Below are 20,584 nucleotides of genomic sequence, written 5' to 3'. Positions count from 1 at the left end.
ACTCCCCACTGGGGATGTGCCTGCAACCAAGGTACATGCCCTTGACCGGAATCAAACCCGGGACCTTTCAGTCCGCAGACTGACGCTCTATCCACTGAGCCACACCAGCTTCAGCTGATTTTTGTTTTGTTGTTTTGTTTTGTTTTGTTTTAAAGGCACAGGACGCCTTTGAAGCATCGTGAGGGCCGCCCCTCCCTCTGCTGTGTATGTCCACACTCTTCCTCCCGGCACCACGAGAGGTCCTGGCTTGGGGACAGGCAGAAGAGCCTAGCTCTTAGCCAGACGCTCCTGAATCTCCTCCCAGGATCTGGAAGGTCTGGCCTCTCCCATCGGGCTCCGGGCTTCTGGACAAGCCACCAGAGCCCACGCTGCAGCCGCACCCACAGGCATTCCCATGGACAGGCTCAGTCAGTGCCTGCAGGCTGCGTCTGCCCTTGATCGGCACGGTGCGTCACCTCCCATACCCATGTCGTCACAGTCCAGCTTCTCCAGGAGGTCCCCATCTGACATCTCCCGGGCGTGGGAGGGGTGCCAGCGGTGAGCGGAGGAGGGAGGGCTTGGCCGTGTTGTCTCAGTGGGGAAACTGAGGCCCAAGGCAGGAAGCGGGCCGGCCCAGCTGCGACAGCAGGGCTCCTCTCCCTCCCAGCGTCTGCAGCCTTCCCTCTTTCCCAGCCCCTGATCAGAGCCAGAGCCCCCCCCCCCCCCCCCCCCGGGGAGAGCGCGGAGGACAGTGATGGATTTGGGCCGGCCTTCATTTTCATTCCGGGCCTCGCAGCCCAGCGGGCTCTCCCTCCCTCCCCGTGTCTCCTGCAGACGGATGACAAGTGAGAATGTCTGTGACCCAGAGAAATTATCTTCCCTTCTCTTTCTCCGCATAATTTTCTGCCCTCTCGTCTGGACAAGCCTGGGTGATTTTTAGCTACAAAAAAAAAGGGGGGGGGAGAAATTATCATTCAGGAAAAAAAAAAAAATAGAAGGAAGCTCCTCGCTCTCCGACAGGCTGTCTGCTGGGTGAAAATGAGAATCTCCTGCTTGTGAACTGCGGGGGACTTCGGGGGGGGGGGGGCAGGGCCAGGCCCGGGGCCCCAGGAGGTCCCCGTGGCTGGAGGCGCCTGCAGATTGTTCCATGTGGTACAGCTGCAGGGCGTCAGGGACCACAGCGTGGCTGTGGGGCACCTTTGAGGGCAGTAGCATCACTTGGCAATCCAGCCTCATGGTGCCCAGGACCCAGCTAACCATCCACCTAGCCTGTGGCTTTCTGGAACTTTCTCTACCCCCTTACACACACACACACACACACACACACACACACACACACACACAGCTACATATGCAAGGTCTGCTCCATAGGTAGGCAAGATAAGCATTACTGACTTTAAAAAATCTGCTTTATTTGTCTGATTTAAAATTTCAAACACTGAGAGTAAAGGTTTAGCAAATGAAGGTCCATCTGTGTCCTTAATCTTCTAAGTAACCACAGTTAATGGTTTGATGTCAAATTTTCCAGACTTTTCCATGCAAACACCGTGATTATAAAAATGCACACACCCACAGACTCCCCGAGTTCTTCCCCAGCACGACCCCATCACCGACCCAGTCTACTGCCCACAGACACGTGCCTTGCTTCTTTAGCTATTGCAAATGAAGCTGCTATGAACATTCTTTTTTTTTTTTAATATATATATTTTTTTTTATTGATTTTTTTTTACAGAGAGGAAGGGAGAGAGATAGAAAGTTAGAAACACCGATAAGAGAAACATCAATCAGTTGCTTCCTGCACACCCCCTACTGTGGATGTGCCCACAACCAAGGAATCGAACCTTCCATATTGTTCATATTATTACAAAGGTTCCTCATTTCTTCCCCCCTCCACCAGGTTCCTACCCCACCCTCTGCCCTTTCCCCACCCCCCATTGTCCTCATTCATAGGTGCACAGTTTATGTTCAGTCTCTTCCCTCATCCACCACTCCCCTTTCCCCCCAGAATTGTCAGTCCACTCCCCTCCCATATCTCTGATTCTATTATAATCAACAGTTAATATTGTTCATCAGGTTTTTTAATTTCCTTGTTTTTTTTTTAAATTAATAAACTTTTATATTTTTAAGAATAAATTTTAAAATCTAATAATTTTAAACCTTGTTTTTTCTGCCCTGGGAACTGAGAAGCAAACTTGTTTACATGTAAACTTGCACTTAGGCTATCAAAAGGCGTAGCCATTCAAATGTAAATGAACACATTGTTTAAAGATAGCTGCTGGCTGGAATTGGATTACCTGTTCTGGGTGGGAAGGGCTTGTCCTCCCCTTTCTCCATTGAAATTAATGTGTTAGCTTTAAAACCTCTTTTTGGCAAGAGACCTTAAACTTTCAGAACTTTAAATTTTTCAGGTAGTAAATCAATTACTTAGTATTTTCTCAAATCAATAATACCTCCACATGCCCAAGGATACACTTCACACAAAAGACACTTCCAGCCGAAACCGGTTTGGCTCAGTGGATAGAGCATCGGCCTGCAGACTGAATGGTCCCGGGTTCGATTCCGGTCAAGGGCATGTACCTTGGTTGCGGGCACATCCCCAGTAGGGGGTGTGCAAGAGGCAACTGATTGATGATTCTCTCTCATCAATGTTTCTGACTCTCTATCCCTCTCTCTTCCTCTCTGTGAAAAATCAATAAAATATATATTAAAAAAAAAAAAAGACACTTCCAAATAGATGAACCAACCTCATCCAGACCCCACACAAGGCACTCACAGATCAACAACCCAGCGCTATGATAACTCAACACCTCCAGATCTAAGCCTTCATCACTTGATTCAGTAGGCCCTCAAGTTCCCCCAAAAGTTTCCAACCATGTCTGAGAAGCAGCCCTGGGGCATGGGCATGCGAGGAGCGAGCTGTTCCAGGCCTGGTTGCTTCGGGCCTGGCCTCTGTTGCTCTGGTCCCCTCCACAATCAGCTGCTCCAGGTCTGGCCACTGCCGCTCCAGGCCTGGCTGCTGCTGCTCTGGGCCTGGCTGCTTCTGTCCCGGCTGCTCCGGGCCTGGAAGCTCCCAGCCTGGCCGCTCAGGGCTTGGCTGCTGCTGCCCCAGGCCTGGCTGCTTCGGGCCTGGCTGCTGCTGCTCCGGGCCCAGCTGCCACTGCCCTGGGCCTGGCCACTCTGGGACTTGCCGCCGCTGCTCCAACATTCTGTCCTTTTTTTTTCTTTTTTTTTTTAAACGCATTTATGTTGCAATGTTGGCTGCTGAGTTGAGTTCTGTCTTAATCTTCGATTTTTCAAGATCTTCTTTTTATTCTTTCTTAAATAATTTTACTGTCTTTTGCTATAACTTGATTTCTTCACATTGAAAACTTCTTCAGTTTCTTCCTCCTCGTACTGGAAGCTCAGCAGGCTGGCCTGCGGCGCCCCTTTGTTCTTCGCGGCCTTCTGCGGGACTTCAGCCTGTTGCCGGGGTCGGCGCCGCCCAGGAAGCAGCCCCCAGTCTCGGCTCTGTGGCCAGTGATCAGCAGTTGAGGGGCCAGCGGCACCTCCCCCCCAGGGGCCCTGTTGCCTGGCTCCTTGCTGGCGCCCAGCTTGCTGGTGCCCGGCTTGCTGGTGCCCGGCAGCAGCTCCAGCTCCTCATGGTGTTTTTCCAAGACTGGAGCTTTTGTCTCCTTCCTGCTAGGGCACTCTAGCATCAGAGTCAACAGACAGTCCTCTGCGCGCAATGTGCGCGACTCCGGGGGCTCTGCCTTTCGCCGCTCCCCTGGATTCCGCCTCACAGCCAAATCTCCCTCTGTTTGAGCCTGGGTCCCCAGGGACTGGCCTAGAACTGGGGTTCAGAGCAGTCAGAACTGGGGCTCAGCACAGCCAGAGCTTTTGTTTCCTTCCCGCTAGGGCAATCTAGCATCAGAGTCAACATTCCATCCTCTATGCGCAATGTGCGCGACTCCGGGGGCTCTGCCTTTCACCGCTCCCCTGGGATTCCGCCTCACAGCCCCGTCTCCCTCTGTTTGAGCCTGGGTCCCCAGGGTCTGGCTGGACTGGTTTCGCGCTGTCGGTTCTGGGGTTCAGACCAGTCCGGGGCTTTTATTTCCTTCCTGCTAGGGAACACCAGCCAGGTACTCAGCCTCCCCTCCTCTCCGGCTCCGCCCTCTCCGTGCTCTCAGCGTGTCTCCGTATCTTAGGCTTTTACAGCTCCTCTGATTTTCTTTCTGGTTTCTCTTTCCTTCTTGTTGTAGAATTTTCAGTCAGCCGACTTCCTGTAGCTCTGGGCAATGTCCATTTTATATTTTAGTTGTATTTTATTGAAATTGTTGTGTGCGGCTGCGGTTAGGTGTTTACCTGTGCAGCCATCTTGGATCCTCTCCCTCTGAACATTCTTATAAAGACCTTTTTCCTGTTAAGATCTTATTGACTTTTTAGAAAGAGGAAGAGAGAGGGAGCAGAAGAAACATTGATGAGAGAGAGAAACATCGACCAGCTGCCTCCTGCACACCCACTACCTGGGATTGAGCCCAAAACCCAGGCATGTGCCCGAATGGGAATCAAACTGGCACAATCCATTGAGCCACACCAGCCGTCTCCATTTTGCTGCCTCCACTCTTAATTACATTTTATCCCTTTGGACTTCCACCTTATGCCTCAAATCCAACTTTTCCTGGAGAATGTGTCCCCACCGATACTTGGAGTTAGGAAGAGGCAGTGAGAAAACTCTGCGGCCCCTCCCGGAAGCTGAAGAGAGGGCCAATGTGCTGCAGATGAGGGCACAGAGCAGAGCTGTGCCCCAGCCCAAGGGTGTCTGCACATCTCCTGCCTTCTGCCCTGGGGAGGGGGGGTGTCACTGCATTCTCAATGACCCCCAGGGCAGAGGGCACAGCCTTGGGGCACTTCCTGCAATTGCTCTATCCTGAAGTGGTCCAGATGAGGTTAATGCCGACAGCAGTTTGACCTTTAGCCTTTATGCCACATCTGGAGCTTTCTAGGCAAAGCCTAATCGTATCCTGCTTGAGAGACAGACAGTTGTTCCCAGCAGAGAACGTGGCAGTTAGAATGTCTTTTTTTTTTTTTTTTTTTTTTTTTTTTAAACCTATGAGGGCCCTAGGTTTGTTTTTAAAAAAATGTTTTTATTGGTTTTAGAGAGAGAGGGATATAGAACCATCGATGGGAGGGAAACATCATTGACCAGCTGCCTCCTGCACACCCTCTACTGGCGATTGAGCACACAGCCGGGCACGTGCCCTGATGGGGTGTCAAACTGTGACCTTTTGGTTTCTAGGTTGATACCCAACCACTGAGCCACACGGGCCAGGCTAGAATGTTCTTGGTTCTAAGTCCCAGCAGCTTCCTTGACATCCATCTTTTATGTTACTAATCCTTTGGTCTTAGATGACTCCAACACCCCGGACAGTATGTACACAGTAGGTCTTCAGCAAGTGTCTGTTGATTGAATGTCAACATGCCACTGGCTCAGACAGCGAGCAGCTGCATTGGCGCCCTCGCCTGGGGCGTGATAGTTTCTCTTAGCCCCATGGCGGCTCCTCGAGGCCCTCAGCTGGGACTAGACGGAGGGGCAGGACCGGGACCGGCCTGCTGCTGGGTTCTGGGAACCAGGGTCCACACCCCCATCCCGTCCCCGTCCGTCATGTGATTTGCGTAGCCTCACCTCCAGCCTGGTGGCTGTTGCACGATTTCTGTTGCAGTGCACACCTCCGCTTGACAAGAATTACGCGGGCCTCCGGAGAGCACACATGACACTGAATAAATGTTCTTTTTTTCCTCCTATACTGTGAACATAATTTGCCCATTCTGATAATTTTTCTTTCCTATTACACACGTTTATTGTCACAACGTGCCTCAGGCCCTGGGAGGCCAGGGACAGTGCGAGGGCCTCTTTGGAGCCCAGGCAGCCAAACTCCTCCCCTCTTCTTTCTCCAACACCTCGGCCCTCCCCCTATCGAGGTTCAAGGCGAATAAACCCGGGAAAGCTGTCTTCCTCCCAAGGCAGGAAGATGTCTGTCTACTACCTTGCTTTGGTGAGGTCAGGATTGCAGGTAAAGTCAGGACCTGTCTGTCCTGACTCGTTTCCCCTCTGCCCTTCGGAGCACACATGGAACCGGAAGTGGAGGAATTACAGCAGCAGATTCAGTATGCCATCTGAGATGGCTCGTTTATTCCTGGCGCTCCATGTTAGGACCACAGGCTGCTGCTTCTGAACTCAGACTCATTGACCTTGATCTTCGCCTCTCCCCAGCCCACTCCCCGACTCCTAGCACCAGGCCAGGAATGCTTTTGGCAAACAACAGGAAAAGCGACTAGCTGCATCTTACATGAGTGGGCCTCGTTCTTTCCATGTCATGAAAAAGCTGGAGACAGGCCGTTGGCGGTTAAGTGGCTCCTGTGTTTGCGATCCTCTTAGCTTTTCCCTCATGGCTGCAAAATGGTTGCCGCAGCTCCAGACACCTCATCCCAGTTAAAGGCAAAAGGAAAGGAGGAAGGAAGGGGGCTGCAGTTTTGCTTTTTTTTTAAAAAAAATTTTTTTTTTTAAATCAGGAAAACAAACACTTAACTGGAAAGCTTCGAGCAGATTGTTGCTTTGGTCTGATGGGCTAACGGACTCAGACACCGCTAGCTGCCTGGGAGGCGGGAAGAGCAATAGGAAGAAAGCACAGGTGAAGGAATGGGAAACATGGCCTCTGCCACATCCTCTCCTCACCCCACCCCCCACTCCGCGGCTGCATCGCCCATGTCTTTGAAACGGCTGTTCGCAGGGGGAGCCTTCTCCAGTATCTCTGAGACCATTCTCTCTCAAGTCCCTTCGTAAAAAAATAAAAAAAATATTTTATTGATTTCAGAGAGGAAGAAAGAGGGAGAGATAGAAACATCAATGATGAGAATCATTTGATCAGCTGTCTCCTGCACACCCCACACTGGGGATCGAACCTGCAACCCAGCATGTGCCCTTGGCCGGAATCGAACCTGGAATCCTTCAGTCTGAAGGCTGATGCTCTATCCATTGAGCCAAACCAGCTAGGGCCAAGTCCCTTCTTACATCAGCCACTGTTCCGGGAACCCTGGCCACCTTAGTCCTCAAGCTCAGTGTCCGCCTGCTGCCTTTGAACTTGCTGTTTGCCTACTGCCATGCTTGGCACCCACATGGTGGCTTCTTCTCTTGCCTTGTCACTTCCTCGGTGTGGCTGTGCCTAGCCCTCATCCTGACCTGGAATGATCGGCTCTTTCCCCGTGAGACCCAAGGACGTAGAGCTGGCTGCCCTGGCCACGTGTCTGTGGGCAAAGCGCAGTGCCCGGCTCCCAGTATTTACCGAGGGAATGAAAAGTATGCCGAGCGTCTCAGAACCGCTGGAAGGTACTGTGAAGTGGGGACCACGGCTCAAACAGGCCCAGGACTTTAAATGCTTCTAACAGCACAAAACGAGTGTGCACGCGCGCGCGCACACACACACACACACACACACACACACACACACCCAAGAAACCCAAAACAGAGCCAGAAGGAAAAAGCAGACATTTCGGGGAATAAAAACAAGGACTCGTTCCCGTTGTCCACCAGCCTCTTTGCTTCATTCCTGTCTTGAGGACGAGGCTGGGCCGGCGGCACAGCAGACAGGTGACAGATGACGGGATAAATTATTCGTTCTCTCGTCTGGGTTTCCTTCCACAAGGGCCCCGGGGTTGCTAGGTCGGGCTAATCTCCCGGCCAAGGAGCGAGCGGGCTGTCAGTCACCTTTGTTTGGAAAAGGCTCCCCCCAACACTGACCTCCCCCCACCCGCCCAGCCACCAGCTAGGCTGGAGGGGTCTTGGTGGGCACGTGGGTATTTGCCCGTGAGGGCCAACAACCTTCCCCCCGGATGCCCTCCTTCTAAAGGGTCATCTCCAGCCCTGGCTGGTTAGGTTCAGTGGATAGAGCGTGGGCCTGCAGACTGAAGGGTCCTGGGTTCGATTCTCAGTCAGGGCACATGCCTGGGTTGCAGGCTCGATCCTCAGTGTGCGGCGTGCAGGAGGCAGCCGATCAATGATTCTCTCATCATGGATGTTTCTCTCGCTCTCCCCCTCCCTTCCTCTCTGAAATCAATAAAAATACATTTAAAATAAATAAGAGGTCAACTCCATGCAAAGGTCACACCTACTAAACTTGAACCTTCCAAGGCCAGGCCTTCTCTAGCGCCTAGTGGGTGCTTATTGTGTGCTGCCTTCCTGCCCAAACCCTGCCTTCTTCAGAAGACAGGCCCACCCATGTGACACTGTCCGTTCCTGTCTGAGCCCGGCACCCTCCTCTGCTCCTTCCGGCGCAGGGTGTGGGTGCACCCGGCCCATCGCAGAGCTCACCGGAGGCAGCGCTCACTGTGGAGCATTAAGTCCCTGCTCTCGGGCCTCAGAACTAAGTCCGCTGTTGCTGTGTAAGCCCCCTCACTGCTCCCCTGGTGCCTCTGGATTTGAAGAGCTCCACTGACTAGTGAGCCAGACACAGAGGACCAAGTGGGAGGAAGAAGCAGGAGGCCCTTCGGAGGCTCCCGGGTCATTTCCAGGTCGTCTGGGCAGAACCCCAGACCGCTGTCTCCTTCCCCGGGAGGACCTCAGCAGCCGTGACATCCACCCCCTCAACAGGCCCGCCCAGCCCTGCCTCCCATCAGCTGGCCGTGTCCATCTGCCAGTTGGTTTCTCTGGGACGTCCCCCACCCAGACCCTGCTCTGGCCCAGCGTCTGAGGGTGTCCAAGGGCAGTGGGCACAAACACTCAGCACCCACAGCCGACCTCTGCTGCCCTGTGACCCCAGGTGAGGTCCACGGGGACCTTGGTCACATCCCTCAAGGATGGAGGGCGACCGCCGGGGCCTTGGGGAGCCCGGGGAGGAGGCCCGGCTCCTCTCTCCAGCGATGTGTTATCAGAGCCACAAGAGGAATCGGAATAAAGGAGCCGAGTGACAGCCACCCCACCCCCACCCCCACGCGTTTCCAGGCGACACGCAGGCTGTCGCGGTCGCTGTCATACAAACCCTTCTCCCGTAAGACGGCAGGTCCCGCGGGGAGAGGGGTGAAGTGGAATATTTTATCAGCCGTGTACACGTGTAACCGGAATCGGGACTGAAAGGCAGGCCCTCGTTCCCGTGAATAGGGGGGAGGGGCGGGGTGGAGAGGGCGGGCCGACACACTGGTGGCTCAGGTTTGCCCCTCCGTGTTGTCATTGAGGAGGTCCCCACAGCGGGCCGCGGGGGGGGGACGGGGGGAGACAGAGTTTAAAAGGCACCTTGCTTCTGTATTTAGAAGTAAAAATCCGATATACATATCAAAGGTGGCGGGGGGGGGGGGGGGGGCGCGGGTGGCGCATATAAAAACCACACAGGATCGGGAGCCAGGTCCTGCCCCCACAGCTGCTGGAGGGTCCAAGGTCCAGTTTGCCCTCCAGCACCAGCAGGTCAGCGTGGTGCTTGGACGAAGGAAGTTCGGCTTTCCGCTCGGGGTCGGAGGCAGGAGGCTGTCCAGGCACCGGAGTGGGAGGCTCAGGCTCGTGTCCTCCCTCTGGGAGCACCGTCGTGCAGCGATCTAAAGAGCAAGTGAAAGGAGGATGAAACACGCTTTGCCGGAGACTCAGTGTGACAGCACCAGCCTTCCAGGCAGCTCTGCCCCATGCCCAGGGAGAGCCAAGGTGTGCTGAGGAGGCCGGTGGATGGGTGCTGCCCGGTCAGTTGTGCTAGGTGTGTGTGTGTGTGTATGTGTACGTGTATGTGTACACATGCGTGTGGAGATTTGGGGGTGGGGGGGAGGCAGGCAGCCCCACGTGCTGTCCGGGAGGCAGGAGTGGACATTTCCCTGGGGACCGTCTGGGCGCACATTTCTGGAGAACGGAGCACGTAAAGCTAGGAGGCAGAACCCCAGCACTTCCGACAGCTCCCCCGACGTCCAGGGCGGGGCCCCATTCAGAAGTTTGAGATGATTCAAGTTAAGCCAAGAGGGATGGAGAGAGAGAGAGAGAGAGAGAGAGAAGAGGAAAAGAGAGAGATGGGGAAGGCAAGGACCCATCTGGGCAATGCATCACATTGAAATTGCCCCGCATTAAAAATTCACCAGCCAGTGAATTTTCAAGGGATTTGTAGTAATTAGATGACAAAATGCTGGCAAGTCTCAGGCTTGCCAAAGATGTTACTCAGGGGTCAAAGACTCGACACTTTCGGCTGGGTAATTTGTAAGTGTCAATCACTCCCGGCCATCAGAGAGAAGGCAGCGATCTAGCGGCTGAATTCTAAGTGAGGCCAGGAGCGGACCTCAGCCCGCCGTCTGCGAGCAAACCCCCAGGCCCCGGCTGCTCTGCTCCGCTCCGCACAGACAGCGGCTGAGCCCGGCCTGAGGCTCCGAGCCCCACAGGCCAGCCGAGTTTCCCACTTCTTGATTTTATTCCTCAAGAAAGCGGTGGCTGGCCAAGAGTCAATGACCCTCCTTGTTGGATGAGAAAGTTTCCTGCTGCCAGCCGCACTGAAGGGAGAGAGGGGGCGTTTGGGCAGGTGACCGATTTCATGGCCTCAATACCCAACCCCAGGCCTCAGTCTTCTCATCTGTGAAGTGGGGATAAGATTCACCTTGCAGGGTTGTTCTGACTGTAGAAGGCAGAAGCGGCGCTTTAACAATCTAACAGGTTCTCCAATCATGATCAATTCTACTTGCCTTTGCCCCAGACGCTGTTCTGGGCCCACCTGCCCTCATGGGACAGTCTAGTTGGGGGAGAGAGAAGGAAGGAACAATAAACAAGTAGAAAGCGTGTCAGAAGGTGGCAGCTGCTAAGAAATCGAGTGGACTCGGTCCAGGGTGAGAGGGAGGGTTGCCTGGATGGGCCGCATCTGAGCAGAGGCCTGGACACAGGGGCCGAGGATTAGACAGAACAGACCTGTGAGCCCCATCCCGAGGCCGGAGACGGGGGGCAGAGGCGGGCAGGGACACGGAGGCTCGCAGCCCCATCAGACAGCGCCTGGTCGGAGCGGCTCCGGAGCCCCGATGGGGAGAGGAAGCATCTGGAGCCCATCTGTGGTGTCCAGCAGCCGGTGGGCCTGGCAGGGCCTCATTCCAGCTGCTCCGCTGACCGGAAGCCACCGGGGCCGAGCGCCCAGAGGTAGCGATGCTGTCAGGATGCGCTGCCCAGCACGCGGGCAGGAGACGCTTTCCAAGACGCTGGGCACAGAGGGGCCTTTCTTCCCCTCGCTGCTCCCACCATGCCAGGGTGCTTTCTGGGAAGGGCACTGGCTTTGGAGTCAGACAGACCCTGGCCGGAAGCCCGACGGCCGTTTCTGAACCTGGGCAGGCTCTCCATGTCCCTGAGCCTCAGCTGCTGCATCTGGAAAATGGGCACAGGCGGCCCATGCACAGGCTCCGGACAGGCATGAACAAGGACCTAGCTCAGGGGAGGCTCTCAGCTACGGTCTTGATAAACGTGACGTGGCCCCTCCAACGGCCACTCGAGTGTCCCAACCCGAAGAATTCTGCGCTAAGCCACGGGGAGGCGGACCTCGAGAAGCTTAGGGGTGAGCCTCTGCTTTCAAAGGAGCCGGATCGGGTCTCGGGCAGTTTGCTGCTAAGCGGGACCTACGTGCTGGGGGCACCCCTGTAGCTGGAGGGGTACTCCGCCGGCCGGGAGGGGCAGGCTGTATGGAAGCCACTCTCCCTGGGGCTCTTCCTGGTTCGCCTCTGCTGCTGTTGGGGGCATCGCCCAGCATGCCCGGCCCGGCCCCGTGTGGCATGGATTCGTTCCTCACCCGCCTCCTTCCCCAGCCCGGGAGCCCCACTGCAGGTTGAACTGGGCTGTGGAACTGCTCAAGGGGAAAATGAGAAACTACCCAGTGTCTCCTGGGAGGCGTGGGCCAGGCCTCTGAGCTCCGAAGGCCGCTCCTTGCTGCCCGGCACACACTTGAGATGCAAATACAAATTAGCAGCAGCTGCCAGTGGGCTCGGCCACCCCCAAGGCCCCCTGAATGCTGCCCGTCTCTGCAGTTCAGGCCTCGGAATCTGGAGCTGCCCTGGCATCTGCTCAGGAGCCGCTGGGGCTGCAGAGCAGCTCAGGGAACAAAGATGATTCCCGCAGCGGCTGCCGTGCAGGGCCAGCTTCCTTCCAGATCCTCGCAGGGACCTTCCTCAGCGGGACCTTCCCGCTACCCGCCCCACCTGCAGCCTTCCTCTCTGCCCGACGCTGTCACGCCTGTCACGTACGGACACAGGCGTGTCTGTGATGGTGGCAGAAGACTCCCTCACCTCCTGGCTCACAGAGCTCACAAGCAGCAGAGTCGATGACCACAGGCCGTGGGGTGGGATGGGGTGGAGGGGGGAGGAGCGAGGCACCCGTGGGAAGTGCTCACACTGGGCTCCACCTGACCCTCAGGACCTTCTTGGCGAGGGCCTGCCCTGGGTAACCCCTTTCCTGGGTGTCTGCCTGGACCCCACCACCGTGGTCAGGAGGGTCCAGGGAGGCTCCCAGCGGGCAGAGGAACCGCAGGGTCCCGGGGCCCAGAGCCTGCTCCCAGCCCAGGGCGCTGGCTGCTGCTGGGAGGGGACCCCGCTCCCGGGCTGTCCGGCAGCCCCTCGGGACCACCGCCATCTGCAGCTTGGCGGCGGGGTTTTCAATTCTGGTCACGTCGTGCCCACACCTGCCCGTCCCCAGACCCGGTTTGGGGTGAAAGCCTTGCTTATTAGTCAATCTGGATCGCACTTACTGTGAATTACCGGGCCTGATTGATATTCATGAGTGGATACATCTGAAACCTCACTCGGCTGCCACGTGACGCCGCCTCGGGGAGGAGGCGGTGAGGAGCGGATCTGAGCCGTCCACATGCAGCGGCCCCCCTCCCGGCAGGACACGCAGCTTGGGGGCGCGGCCCCCGTACCCCGGTGGCCGGGACCAGGAGGTGCCAACAGGACCTCCCGCTCTGGGTGGGTGACGGCCCCGTTTCTGGGGTTTAGGGCAGAGCTCCACGGGGGCCTGGGCCTGGCGCAGGGCGGCGTTCAGTGAAGCATGCCCGGGCCTGGCACCTGCTCCCCCGCCCCCACCCCCCCTCGGGCCTGGGGTGCTGGAAAGTGCCCCATCTTGAGGGTCCAGTGGCTTCTCCGAAGCGGAGAGTTCCAGACAAGATGTACAGTATCTGACCGGCAACTCGGAGAAAATGCTCCTGCCCACTGCACCCCTCCCCAAGAGCTGCTTTGCTGGGGGTGGGAGGATCCCTAACGCTGAACAGGAGAGTGATAGAGAAACGGGGTTCCCTTTCAGACAGCGGAGAATTCAAGTTTGGGTTTCTTAGAAGAGAAGGAACCTTTTAACCTCCTGCCTTCTCCCCCGCGCCCCCCCCCCCCCCCCCCCCCGAAACAAGGCTGCACCAGCTGGGAGCAGAAAAGGTGTAGGGATTAGAGAGGAACCACGATGCAGAGAAATGCAGCTAAATCCCAAATCTGAGTTACTTTACTTTTTACAGAAAGGAGAGAAACACCAATCGGTTGCCTCCATATGTGCTGTGTCCCGGACCCACATCCTGGGTACTTGCCCCAACTGGGAATTGAACGCTCCCCCCCCCCCCCCCCCCCCCCCCCCCCGGTGCAGGGGATTGGCCCCAGCTAACCAGCCGCCCAGCCAGGACCCAAACTCTGATTTCTAAAGCCAAACGTTCCCCAGGGAAGAAGGGTTTGAGCAGACGAGTCTCAGGAACAACATGAACGGGGTCTGACTGTGGGAAGACCTGAGCATGTTTTAAGGGGGCGGGGGTGGGGGGGTGGGCAATGAGCACAGGGCCTTCCAACAGACGCCAATCAGCCTGATGGTTCCTTCTATCTGGGCACCTGCCGGCAGGCATGTCCCCGGTCTTGGCAATGAAGCTCTTTGAAGGCCCATTTCTCTAGACAACCTGGGCTCCGGCAAACACTCACCCCGCCCACCCATGCCCCATCTTTGGGGGCTCTGCCAGGTGCCTTGCTTTGGCCAATGGGCAGGTAGTGAATATGTTTCTTTGGGGTGTTCCTTGACAACTGCTGTGCCTAAGACGGGGCCTTAAGCTCTTCTTGGGCTAAGAACCACGGGAGCTCCAGGGGCCGCTTTCCCTCAGAACCAAAACAAAGAAAGAATCGCATCTAGTGTGGACCTTTGGTAGATGCTCACACGGGGTTCCGTTCTCATTTAGCTCCAAAGGCAGAAAGGGGCACAAACTGACCTAGAAAACACCAGGATGGCCAGGCAGCGCCCCCACTGTCCCGAGAGAAGTCAGCCTCATCTTAACCGCTGCCACCTGGTCTGAAACGCTCTAACCAACACAGTGCCTCGGCAGGCCCCTGGCCGCTGCCCCTGGCCTTGGAGTGGCTGGGGCTCCGGCTGGGGGTCCGGATGAAGAGGCTGGCTTGCACTTTGGGGTCCACAAGACACAAAGGGGCTCAAAACTGTTGCAGTGAGATGCTCATCCTATCCATGAGTAGAAATACCAGAGGTGGGGGGTAGGGTAGTTAAGGGCTTGGGGTCCAACCCACTTGACCCCTATCCCAGTCCTCTGGGGCAGTCTGAGAACCACGACCAGAGCCAGGGTGTCCAGCATGTGCTGCGTGGCCACCATTTCCCTGCAAAGCCCAGGGGAGGAGAGCAAGTCTGAGTGTGGAGCCCTGGCCGGTTGGGATGCCGGGAGGGAAGGGGCCTCACTGCAGCGTCTTCATGGAATGTTAGCCTTGGTGCTCACCTCACCTCACCTCACCTCACCTCACCTCTCCTGTGCAGCGAGCGGACCTTCTCCACCTTGTGATTCGGCTGAGACAGCCAAGCTCCTGACTGGGAGAGGGCTCTGCAAAGCTCAGGGTGACGTGCAGACAAGTGGGGGGGAGGGGGGTGAGGAGGGGAGGAGTCCAGCGGTATCACCTGGAATCTTTTTGGGGACCAGGAGAAGGGGATCTCCTGACAGCTCCCAGGGAAGGTGGGGGCAGCTGCCACTGGAAACAGGCACAACAGAAAAATGCCTGCAGCTGGCCGCACCCAAGGACGGGGCGCTGCGGTCCCGGGGGCTCGCTTTCATAAAAGCTGCAATTAGCGGAAGTGGGGTTATGAGGGGGATGGAGCACCGTGGCCTCCCAGTGGTGGTGAGGGTGAGAGCCTCCGTGGGAGTGGGGGCTACTCCTTGGTGCTCGGGTTGGGGGGAATAAAACAGCGAACGCGGGCACAGTGCTCACTGCCCACTCATTTAACCCTCACATTCCCGTGAGCCGGGGCTGCTGGAACTCAGCTCACAGGTGGGGACACTGAGGCTCTCAGAGGTCAAGGAGCTGCTCAAGGTCAGGCTGCTGGTGAGCGGCAGAGCGGGGATCGAAGCCCAGGGGCCTGGTGCTGTGGTGGAGGGTGAAGGCCACACGGTGGAGTTCGGCCACAGCGTGACCGAGTCGAAGCCACTCGCCCTCTCGGGTCTGACCTCCGAGCTGTCAAACCAGGGGGCTTCCCTCAGGCCCCGCACACTTGACGTGAAGGGCCCGCTGGTCACACCTCAGCTTTGTGGCCCACAGCTGCTGCCGCCGCCGAGGGGAAGGCAGCCTGAACAGGACGAAAGCCGATGGGTGTAGCTTGCGCTAATAAAATGCCACTTACACAAACAGGCGGCGGCTGGGCCGTGTCTGCCAATGCCTGGTTTAGACCAGCGGTCAGCAAACTGCGGCTCGCGAGCTGAGGTTTGCTGCTCTGTTGACTCATGAGTTTGCTGACCACTGCGAGAGGGGCTTAATCACAAGGAACAACAGACTGTAATTATTGGAATCGAGAGTCTAGGTCAGTGGTCGTCAAACTCAGTCAACAGCGCCGCAAAATGTGGCTCGAGAGGCGCAGTTTGCCGACCACTGGTTTAGACTATTCATGTCCCTGGTTTACCACTTATATTATGATCTTAGTAATTTCCTTTATACCACTGCAGTGCAGGCTCAGGGATCCACGTTCTTCTGGGATCCACACTCTGAGTCCCTGCATCCCAGTGCCGCCCCAGGGTGCCAGGGCCACCCCAGTGCCGCCCCAGGGTGCCAGAGGGCGCACACCCAGCCAGGGACTGACGGCGTTTGATAAGTAACGGCCGCCGGCAGGGGGCCAGGCTCTCCTGCACCGCCTGCTGCCCGGGAGACGGGAGAGCAGAAGGAACCCGGGCTTCCGCTCCGTGGAGCTGGGTGCCAGCCCCCGTGCGGCGCCCCCTGGGGAGTGTGCCCGCCTCTCTGAGCTCCACGGCGCTGCCCACAGCTGCTGGGAGGATGACGTGGTTCCTTCTTTCATCTACGCTGGCCAGCACCTCCCTCCCGCCAGGCAGGCGATGCTGGCCGGGGGTTCACAACCGGAGGGAGGACAGACGGGAAGCCACAACACAGACCCACATTCCTGCTGGCACAGGGGCCAAGGAGGAGCCAGGGGTCCGAGGGCATCTAATGGGCCGGTCTTGTCTGCTCAGGGCTGGCAAAGGTCATGTATGGGAAGGCGTCTACTTCAACGCCTGGGGCAAAGCGGGGAACAAATGATCATCAAGCACGAGTTCCTCATCTTTCAGTGCGGATACTGCTGGGGAAAGACTACTTATTGTGAGTGACGCTCCGCAGAGAAGCGGGCGGAGACCCCGAGGGGCGTTTCCCGGATGGAGTGTGTCCCGCTTATGCGAGGCCCACCAAAGGGTTAAAGTCATTTTCATTAAAATTTAAATTTCACCCAGCGCTCGCCGTCCGTCCTTTGAACGTTTGACTGGCAACCATTTCATATTTCAATCTCGGCAGAACAAATTGAATTAGATGTTGAAACCGAGCTCAGCGCTGTTCAGCAAAGCCTGCGTGCGCGGCGGGCGCTAATCCTCTCCGAAGGCGGCGGCCACGAAAGACACACCGGCCGGGGAGGCGGCGAGAGGAAACACGGCAGAGGCCGCGGGGGCTGGCTTGGCTGTGGGTCCCCGGGCCTGGGGACAGGCCAGCGTCTTTAACCCTGTATCCCAGGTGCCCACCAGGGCCTCGCACACCGGGGCACCTGCTGAGTGTTGAGTGGATGGGTGGAGGGATGGATGGCCACCTGGGGTGAGGATCAGCAGATGGCTCTGCCAGTCTCTGCCTCTGGCCTTCCCGCCCCGCCATTCTGGCGCCCTCCGGATCTGAGGTGCTTCTGCTGGAGCCTGGGCTCCCTGTGGCTTCCTGATCCTTCCCTCAGCCCCTGCCTGAGTGCCGGCCTGCCGGAGGATGCCAGCTGGCGTTGCCCAAGGAGGAGGCCTCCCCTGTATACCCAGACACCACCCCACGGCTGTTGGGGGGTGAAGCCTGTGATCCAGGCTCCATCTCCCCTCTGCTCTCCCAGGAGCCCGCTCCATTCTTCCTCCATCACATTCTCTCCCCGGTCTGTCCTGGCCATGGGGTGAAGGACCCCTCTGCCAAGGGGACCAGCCTGCCTCCCGCCCCCACACCAGCCTACACAGGCATCAGGGGCCCCAGGTGGCACTCGGTTCCCTGGGCCTTCATTTCTCCCAGACCTCTGAAGTCCCATCACCACTTCACACCTGACAGAGCCCTTCCCCACAGCTCTCGGGCGCCCACCTCCCTGGGGACTGTCTGTCGCCACAGGTTCCCCCAGGTCACCCTGCACACTGACGGATGCTTTTCTCCTAACAGGCGCCCCTCTTCCCAAAGGGGCGAGACAGGCGCCTCCTGTGGGCCGGGCCCAGTACTGACCTGGTTTTACTTTATTATGACCTCGCTAGCTACACCTGCCTTCACTCCAGAATAATGATGATGATAACAACAACAAGGAGGCTAGCCAGGCCCTGGCCCGCCCCCACGCCGTTCCCTGTCACAGCAGCCTGTGCGGGGACAGCTGGACTCTGAACAGGGGTCGGCAATCCCCAGCCCTGCCCCTTCCCTGACAAAACAGCTGCTCTAACAGAGAGGAACGGCCAACGCCAGTGTTTGACCAGCAGGACCCACGGGCCCTGCACAGAGCAGAGGGAAGAACGGGCGGGCCCAGGCCTGTCACCATGAGACCCTCGGTCGCTGGGGAGCCTGGTCACCTCTCGACCCCACCACAGCCCCCTCCAGAGGCTGTGGTTTCCTCTGCACGAGGTTCGCAGTGACAAGCTGGGGCTGCTCAGAAACGCCTGCCCCTCGGGACATAGGGTAGCGGGGCCGGGGAGAGCAGTGTGGGCCCGAGGCCGCTCTGAGAACTGGATAGACTAGACTGCACAGGCCAGTTCACACACAGAGGCAGGAGGCTCTTAGACTCACGTGGAGCCCCACCCGCAGGCCCCACGTTAAGCAGTAATCAGAGTCCGTGGGACGAGCCTCGGTGGGTTTAGTCCCAGGGCCATCTCCGAGGGAGGATGCAGGAAGAGATGCTGAGGACCAGCAGGGACCGCCGTGGTCTGTGGTGACATAGCTGGGGATGGTGAGATTCGGACCCAGGTGGCACGGGCTGTCTCTTTCCTCTCCATACCCTGTGCCCTTACCAAGTGCTGGCACAGGCCTCCTAGTGGGGGAGGCTGGTCTCTGGCTGAGGGTGTGCAGTGGGCACCCCACGCCTGGGAGAAGCCTTGGAACACTTCTCATTGGGCTGGCACCTGGATGCACTTCACAGGGCCCAGCCCCTGAGCCTGGCCACCAGGTCAGCAGGGCCTGCAGTCCCAGGTGACAAGGATGGGGCAGGACAGAGGCACTGAGCAGCCCCTTGGACAGATAGACAGACGGACAGACGGGTGGCGGGAGAGCGAGGATGGAAGCACTGTGCCTGACGCCCCCTATGGGTTACCGAGTGCTTCCTTCTCACTAAAGCCCTGAGGTGGGACCCAGTCAGTGAGGAGGCTGGGCCAGGAGGTAACGGGCTGCCTCCAGCCCCTGGATCTGGGCGGTGGGGTTCCCGGGTTCTTGCTCCTGTGAGCTGGGGCCCTCTGTACCCTGACCTTCCTACAGGCAGGACGGGATCCTGTGGCGTGTCAGGACCTCGGAGGCCTGTGAGCGCAGCAAACAGCGGGCTTGAGGAGGCCGGTTGTTTTTGCTGCTCCCAGGTCCCCGTGCAGCCACGAAGGACTCCCTCAGGCGGCCGGGCCGGCCCCCTGCAGGCCCAGAGCGGCTCAGGATCCAGGGCTCCAGCGGGCGGCCGTCATCCCCTCTGACCCTGGACCAGCGGAGGGTGGGCTGCCTGCCGCTCCCACCCCCCCACCCCCAGGCGGTGCACCGGGCCCACGGCCCACGGCAGGACGGGGCCACGGAGCGGCTGCCCCGTCCTCGGGGCCCTGCAGCCACGTACCCGCTCGGTGCCAGCTCACAGCTGAAGGGTCCGCTCCTCGCTGTCGTTGTCGCTATCTTCCAGCTGCTCCAGGATCCCGTCCAACACCACAGACCGCTTTTTCTTCGGGGGCTCTGTGGGTGCCCAGATGGCACGAGAGGAGAAAAGAACAGCCGAGGGGGTTGGAGGCAGACAGAGGGAGATGGCAGGGAGGGAGGGAGGGAGGAGGAGGGAGAGGGGGAGCAAAATGGAGGGTGGGGACGAGGAATGGGAACGCAAGGGAAATGGGATGCAGTGAGAGGGGAAGACGCAGAAGAAATAAATTGGAAAACGGGGAAAAAGAGCATGGAAGGGGGAGGAGGCCAGAGGGAAGTGGGGAGAAACCAAGAGAGAGGAGAGATAGATAGATAGATAGATAGATAGGAGAGGGAGGGAGGGAGAGAGGGAGGGAGGGAAGGAGGGAGAGAGAGAGGGAGGGAGGGAGGGAGGGAGGGAGGGAGGGAGGAGAGAGGAAGAGAGACAGAAGAGAAAGAGAAACAGAAGAGACACTGTGGGTTAGACTCCAGCTTCGTCTTGGGGAGCTGCCTCTTTCTGGCCCAGAAACTCCTGGCTCTGGGGCCAACCCCTCCCCACCTCCCCCCCAGAGGAAGGGGCCCCATTTGGAAGGGGCGGGAGGAGACCCAGCAGCTCAGAGGTTATGGCCTCTCTGCCTGGTGAGGCAGCCCAGCCAGGGCAGTGGCTGAGGAAACAAGTGGCAGCTGCTGTTCTCCCGGAGGTCGCAGGCTGGCATCAAGGATCCCCGAGGAGGCACGGAGGGAGCAACAATGGGGGGGAGGGGGGGAATTTAGAGAGGATGGTGATCTGACCTGGGTGCTGAAGAATGAGAGTTCTCTGTGAGGGGAGGGGGTGGGGGTGTAGATGTGCAGCATGAACGTATGGAAGGCATGGTGGGCTCAGCAAAATATATATGTGCCCTCTGGCCCCAAATGCCATTGACTGAGAACCTACTACGTGCTACGACGACTCTTTTCAACAACCCGGCAGGTAGGCATTACTCCTGCCTCTCCTAGGCGAGGGAACTGGGCCTCAGACAGGAACTGAACCCAAGCCCACCGAGGCCGTCTTTCCGCTTTTCAGGAAAGCCTCCGGGGCAGAGCGCGCCAGGGAGACGAAGGGAGGCGGGAGAAGGCAGCTGGCCCCTTTGACCCTCCAGGACGGAAACGGAGTGGGGGGAGTTGGGCTCGGAGGGACTCCCCTGACCACTGTCTCAAACAGGACCCTCTGCCCTCAGCCCCGCCTGCACTTCTCCCTGCAGCAGCAGGTCCGGGTGTGGGACGTGGTCCCGTCCACTGTGTCCTCTGGGTCACACGGCCT

The 20,584-nt window shown here is 58.0% G+C and overlaps 1 protein-coding gene across 4 annotated transcripts in view; it reads right to left on the bottom strand.

The window, feature by feature from the left end:
• Positions 1-793: 793 nt before the first annotated feature.
• Positions 794-20,584, bottom strand: part of RBM19 (RNA binding motif protein 19) — a 96,028-nt gene continuing 76,237 nt past the window's right edge. For 2 of the 4 annotated variants that reach the window (XM_045585412.1, XM_045585411.1), the window contains exons 24-25: positions 19,232-19,344; positions 9,303-9,537 (exon numbers count right to left, since the gene is read on the bottom strand). In XM_045585412.1, coding sequence (XP_045441368.1) covers positions 19,247-19,344 — 98 coding nt within the window. In that variant the 3' untranslated portion in view covers positions 9,303-9,537; positions 19,232-19,246. Of the gene's footprint in view, positions 920-9,302; positions 9,538-19,231; positions 19,345-20,584 lie in introns of those variants that run through there. The other 2 variants (XM_045585413.1, XM_045585414.1) reach the window with 2 other exon arrangements.

The sequence above is a fragment of the Pipistrellus kuhlii genome, unplaced genomic scaffold (genome assembly GCF_014108245.1).
Source record: "Pipistrellus kuhlii isolate mPipKuh1 unplaced genomic scaffold, mPipKuh1.p scaffold_m20_p_20, whole genome shotgun sequence".
In the NCBI taxonomy this organism is placed as follows: domain Eukaryota; kingdom Metazoa; phylum Chordata; class Mammalia; order Chiroptera; family Vespertilionidae; genus Pipistrellus; species Pipistrellus kuhlii.
This window is presented reverse-complemented; position numbering and strand designations above follow the sequence as displayed.